Here is a 6,757-nt window from a genome sequence, read left to right on the forward strand (position 1 = left end):
TGTGCATTTTTTTACCCTTAATAAAATAATAAAAATTGATGCTGTAAAATGAATCTAAATATATTTTTTAAAACATATTCACTTGTTACTTTGGTTGTTCTTATTATTCCGAACACGAACACATATGCCGGTCTCCATTAATTGATATTCAAATAACTAAAAAAAAAGAAAACCGAAAATGCTCTGCTATTCATTTAAGTTCACTTTATATGATGATATCAGACACGTCTCAAGGTACAATAAATAGAATGAATTTAAGGGGAGTGGATTTAATGGAAGTTTTCAGGTAAATTTCCAAAATATGGTAATATACTACTATTAATATTAAGCGGGAAACACAATTAAAATGCGTGCGTAATTTGCACGAGAGAAGCCCCGATCCACACCCAGTTGCAATGTTCAATGAACATTCCAGGTCGACAAAGTTCGCTTTACGTCGGCAAGGTTCGTTCTGTTGATAGATTACGCCACTTGCAATTTGGCGACGGAAAGGGAAAAACCATCAACGGTGACTATTACATAGTGTTATTGGAGCGTTTGAAGGATGAAATTGTTGAAAACGGCCCCATTTGAAGAAAAAGACAATGCCCCGTGTCACAAATCAATGAAAACGATGGAAAATTGCATGAATCGGGCTTCGAAATTTTATCAAATTTTTTTTTTCTATGTTATCCTACAAATTTTCCAGCCCAACTATTGTTACGATCATTTGAGCCTTGAGCCATTTTTCCTTTAACTCCATGAGAAAATTTTTAAGAAAAGACAAGAAAAAAACTCATTGATTCTAAAATCAAATTCGCAAAATAGAATGTAATCATATAAACCGAAAAGAGGGGGTTTCTAATTTTGGTCTAGACCTTAAATTAACCATGAAAATGATTATCCTTACTACCCAAAGAGTGGCGATTCGGAACTAGTATAAAACAAGTCGGGATACCGGAAGCCGGGTGCTTCAGGTTTTGTGTTCGTCTTATGTGAGAAACTCGCTATGCACGATTTTCCATTCGTACATAGCTAAGGATACAAAACATTTCGTCATCTTTTACCAAACCACAAGATATATTAAGCGTACATTACAATCAAAGACATAAATACTGTGTTCACTCTAAATAAACAAACATCGTCTCCTACCGCATGACTATGCATGCATATATATGTGCACATTTAAATTGATGTAACTCATCTTCACGCATTTCAACTTTACTCCGTGCACAAAAGCATACATATACATGTTAATTACGTAAATTAAAAACCACTGGCAACAGCACATACACATGTGCATCTAGAGTAATTGACACTGAAATGCAAATAACTAAAAAAAAAGTCAAGAAAGGAAAACTGAAACGTTCCCATCTATTCCGCCAGTCACATAAGTTCACTTTATATGATGGATGACGTCATACATCTCCTGTGTGCCATGACTTTACCTAAAGTGCGAAACTTTCACCTTCTATAACTGTGTCAATAATAATGGAATTGCCTTCGAACTTTTCACGATTATGTCCTATATTATCGCCTATGCTGACGTCAAATTATATTCCTTTGAAGGGTAATATTCTATTATTAACTTTATTTGTGTAGATATTGGAATGGGATGTATTTCAACACCTAGATTTCATATATTTGCATCGGTGTTTTTTTTTCAGACTTTTCGGTTGGGTAGGTTCTAAGGACGAGACCTGTTTAACTGTTTGGGGCGCACATGTTGTGCCTATCTCCCCTATGTTTTACCCAATATCAGAAAAAAAGACAGTTTCGGAAAGCAATAACTGAGCCCTTTCATGTGATATCCCGTATGACTATGTTCTATGAAAAGAAAATTTACACCTTCCTTTCGCATGTATGAGGAGCCCCCCTTAAAGTTCAACACAAAATGGCGCCACTAGCTGCATGTAAAGGGACACACAGATCACATGTTCTCCCCAAATCTCGGAACAATCGGTTCATCCGTTTCTGAGTAAATTGGGCGTGACAAACAGACATTGAACCGATTTTAATAAGATTTTGTGTTTACACAATTAAAAATACATGGCCTGGAATGGCAAAAACACCGTGCATTCTTTTTGCGCCTTTGGAGCGCATCTTTTAACCTTTAACTGGTAATGTGGGCTCCAAGTGGACTCCAGGGCACACTTTTTTTTGCTCCAAGTCGACTACAATAATAAGTCAATATATAGTGAATGATTTATGGTAAAAGTTAATTTGACCCAATTTGAAAGAAGCATTATTATTTAAAAAGAAGTCACTTTGTACCTCTGATACCAGCAATGGAATTATAAATATCGATGCTAGTTAAGGGTTAATGTTGATTTAAATGTGAATATAAAGGAATATATTCCACTGATACGATGGGCTATTTCCACTAATGCCTTGCAATGGTAACAGAGACATGAGGTTGAATGGGAAACGTAACCGGGCTGCTTTGGAAGCAACCTTATTTGTACTTCGAAACTTTTTTTTTTGCCTATTGTATTGACCTCCAACATACAGCTACCAACGCAGATTAATTTTCGTAGAATTATCAGTCCTTCCAAAAGAAATTTCACAATACGCAATTTACAAACGCATGTACACTTTTTATTATTATAAGTGAAATTGCCCGATGATCTCTGACGGACACTCTTATCTCATATTCATATCAGGTTATTGCACGGTTTATCACTTATACCCGAGCAAAGTTCGAAGATTGTTGCCACCTTTGAACCGACAATCTATTCACAAAATTTGTTTGAAGCTTGACACTGCTTGCGTTACTGTATATATGCGCATATGTATATGCTTTAAACGATCTTTTACCTTAGTCATTCCACAGCCAATAACGTAAACCCGCCTTTTCGCCATTTTTTACACTCCCTGAAGTTAAATTTACGAAAAAACTCAAATTGTTGAAGCAATTGTCCGGCAACAAACTCACACGCACTTCTCGCAAGTAAAATGACACTCTATTCCCTGTCGGCTATTATTTATATGTAAAGCCGCAGCAGCAAAATTGCAACAGATTAAAGGCCCAAACACAAACACGATGCGTGCGAAATGCGGACGAGAGAAGGGCCAAACACAACAGCGCAGTGGCTGCGTGCGTTCGGGGCGAGAGAGCTGTCAAATGAAGTTCATTACACGGACTTGTATGAGGCAATATACAACAACTCCGCTGCGCAATGCGCCACGCAAAAAAGTTCAGAAAATTGAGCTTTTGCAATGCGTGACAGATAATAGTTTGTTGACACTTCACGTCATTTGCAATATGGCGGTGCTTTCCATTTTCGGCTGCAATTTTTGAATATAAATAATTTGATTGCATTCGTTTTGAGAACTACGGAAGGCACTATTTGCGTTGCAACCGTTAATTATTAATGTCACTTGCATTAGTTCCATCGCTTCCATTCATAAAAAAATAATTTAAGCAGGAGGTATTAATGGCATTTATTGTATGAATTTCATAACATAAAATATAGGAAGATGCATACGCTAATTGTAGAAACTTGAAAATTATGTGCAATCCCGCGATTTTGTCCGCGCACAATCGATCTGCGTGCATATTTTATCTTATGAACATCATAAAATTAAATGCCACTGAGAGTGCACATACTTTCGGCTTAAATTTAGTTTTTATGAATGGAAGCGGCGGAACTAATACAAGTGCCGTCAATTTAATCTGTCATCAGAACGAACCTTGTCGACATGGAGCGAACTTTTCCGATCTGGAATCTTCATTGTATATTGAAGCTGCGTGCATATTTCATGTTATGAAAATTATGCCACTAAGGCCACTCCGGCTTAATTTAACTTTTATAAACAGAAGTGACGGAATTACTGCAAGTGACATCAGTAGTTAGCACTTCCAAATGAAATAACGCCTTCTCAAGCTTTTTCGAATTCAAATTAATTATATAAAAAGTAATTGGCGAAAATGAAAAGCACCGCCAAATTGCAAATTACGTATTCTGCCATCAGAATGAACCTTGCCAACGTGAAGCAAACTTTGCCAACCTGAAATCTTCATTGTACACTAAAACGGCGTCTTTTGAACCGCGCACGAATCCCATTTTATTTCCAACTTTACACATTTTACTTAGGAAAGGCGCGAGGTTGACAATCTAAAGTGTGAAGTACAATTGGGACAAATGAGCAAACTATCATCCGACCCAGGTGCTGTATTTAACACAAATACGGGCGATGCACAACTAACGCGAGAGTGAGGACGAGTTACGGCAGTTAATTTTTGAATTTTTTGAAAATTTATGGATTGGGCTCTGAGGTACACTGCCAGCCGAAGGTATGACACCTCTAAAAATTCAAAAACTACCGGTGGAAAGAAAACAAGTCGGAATACCGGATGCATCTTGTGTGGAAAATTTCCTATCCAACTTTTTCGATTCATACACAGCTAAAAATTTAATTGAATTGATATATCAAACTCTGCGATTCATGAGTTCACTTTACGTGATCATGATATCATACAAGTCTAAAATTGCGGTAAATTCACGTGAAACACAAAATTTTGATTAACTTTCTTAATAATAGTTGTGTTTTTTTTAAACCTATTATGTATGATACATAGGTGCGCCTGTAAAATCGTGACGAGACGACTCAGAGGCCGTGCATCTTCACAGATCCCGCGCCTTACCCTCTTATTGAAAATCATCCAGGAGTTATTTCGCCAGCAAGAGGATACTGATACCTTCCAGCAGCCCCTGAATGTGGCGCCGACCGCTAGTCACCAGGAACGAACTGCTGGAGATCTGCGGTCGAATAGGCGGCAGCAAAGCCCCGAGTCTGGACGCATATCGAATAAAGCCCCTGCTGAAATGTACATCCGATGTGTTTGCGGAGTGATTCGAAACGTGCGAAGGTATCCTTCCTGTATGGGTTAAATAAGCTTTTAATTCTTTTGAACATTAATAATTTTTATTATTACCGTCAGTCAACTTTTTGCCTTTTTTTGTAAACTTGGGTTTAACTCAAAAAAAGAGGAGTCCGGGAACTACAAAAGAGGGAGTAAGTTGCTCCCCAAGTGGTTCGGTCCGTCACTAAGTGGGTGCGGACTTAGGACTCCCAGCATCCTCAACAAAAAATATTATTTATTTACATCGGCCTGGTTTAGGTCTAGACTGATGACGGATTTCACTTAAATATAATTCGTACCCATTACGTGTTTGCGATTATATTTGAGTGGAGCATTTTCCATCCACCGTTACTTTCGGTCACGCTGCTCCCAGGGCAGAGGTGAGGCGGCGTCTGATGAGTTGCTTCTGCCCTGGACGAAACCGTCAGTCAACTTTTTGTGTTTTTTTTTGTAAACTTGGGTTTAACTCAAAAAAAGAGGAGTCGGGGAACTACAAAAGAGGGAGTAAGTTGCTCCCCAAGTGGTTCGGTTCGTCAGTAAGTGAGTGCGGACTCCCAGCTTTTAATCCTTTTGAACATTAATAAATTTTATTATTAATGATATTAAAAAGAGACTATAAAAGACAATGAACGGCGTCTTGCGGCACTGGAGGCGAAGATGGTGGGTCATTATAGCGGCCTTTAGCGTCCTGTGCCACCTTTCGAGCCTCCTATTGGACTGCGGATAGTACGCGATTGTTCGGTGTCGTTTAAAGTCGAGGAGTTTGCCTAATTCTGGTTCGTGATTATAATTACCGGCACACCAAAGCATGGAATCCATTCTCGACAGAGGGCCCCAGCACTAGATTGTGCAGTAATGCCTTTCAGATGTATTGCCTCAGGCCACCGCGTGAACCTATTGATGATTGTGAAGGATTACTTGAAACCGTGCGAGCTGAGTCTTACAAAGGGCCAATGATGTCGAGATGGATTGTGTGGGAACGCTTGGTGGACCGAGGGAACACTCCTACCTCTTTTCTCCCATGCTTTGTAGTTACTGGCATGCGATGCGCTGCTTCGCCCAAGAATTCATGTCCTTGTTCATGGACGGCCACAAATATTTTCGGGTGCGCCATTTCGTGAACGGCGTGAAATACTTCCTTTCGGAAACCGGCCGGAATATATGACCTTGGTCCCTTGTCTCCGGTCTCGCAGTATATACTGAATGTGGAGCTGAAAATAGAAAACACCCCAAATGTGTATTCGGAATTGACCCTCAAACTCTGATGAAATGCGTCGTCCTTCTGCGCTTCGGCGATTGCCGGAAAATCGACGGTGGCGGGGTTCTTGACTTCTGCAACACGTGGAAAAGCGTCAGCAGTTATTTTCTCCAGACACGTGTTGAATGTCAGAAGTGAAGAAGTGGCTCATAAAACTCAAGTGCCGAAGTTGGCGCGGGGCGGCTTTGTCAGGATTTTGTGTGAAAACAAAATTGAGTGGTTTATGGTCTGTGAACGGCCTGCCTGCAAGGGAGTATGGGAAGTACTTGATTGCGAGGTACGCAGCTTATAGCTCACGATCGTAGGTAATATTATTCCTTTGAACGGGATTCAGCTGTTCGGAGAAGAAGCTCAATGGCTGTCAGACTTGGTTCACTTTTTGGTAAAGAGCAGCCACCTATAGGATTTGTATGGGGAACCGGTTAGTTGTGGGGCGGGGCTGTAGTGTGCAATTGGTATGATTGGTCGTAAGGGTGGTGCTGTAGCGTGAAAGTTGAATTTTTTGAAAGTTGATTTGTCATGTTCAGGCTTCCGATTTAAAGGGGTATGGAGACGATTTTGGTGTGGGTTTTATGGGATATGTTTGACAAATTGGTTTTGAGCTGTGGAGGGCCCTTAAAGAGCTGTTTGTTGGGTTGTGGCTTTTTCTAGAA

The 6,757-nt window shown here is 39.8% G+C and overlaps 1 protein-coding gene across 1 annotated transcript in view; it reads right to left on the reverse strand.

Moving 5' to 3' along the window:
* Window positions 1-2,841, reverse strand: part of LOC119647125 (non-specific lipid-transfer protein) — a 57,266-nt gene extending 54,425 nt beyond the window's left edge. Inside the window, 1 exon segment of the mRNA XM_038047912.1 lies at window positions 2,797-2,841. Within this exon segment, the coding sequence (XP_037903840.1) occupies window positions 2,797-2,841 (45 nt within the window).
* Between the last annotated feature and the right edge of the window lie 3,916 nt (window positions 2,842-6,757).

Source organism: Hermetia illucens, chromosome 1 (genome assembly GCF_905115235.1).
Source record: "Hermetia illucens chromosome 1, iHerIll2.2.curated.20191125, whole genome shotgun sequence".
NCBI lineage: Eukaryota > Metazoa > Arthropoda > Insecta > Diptera > Stratiomyidae > Hermetia > Hermetia illucens.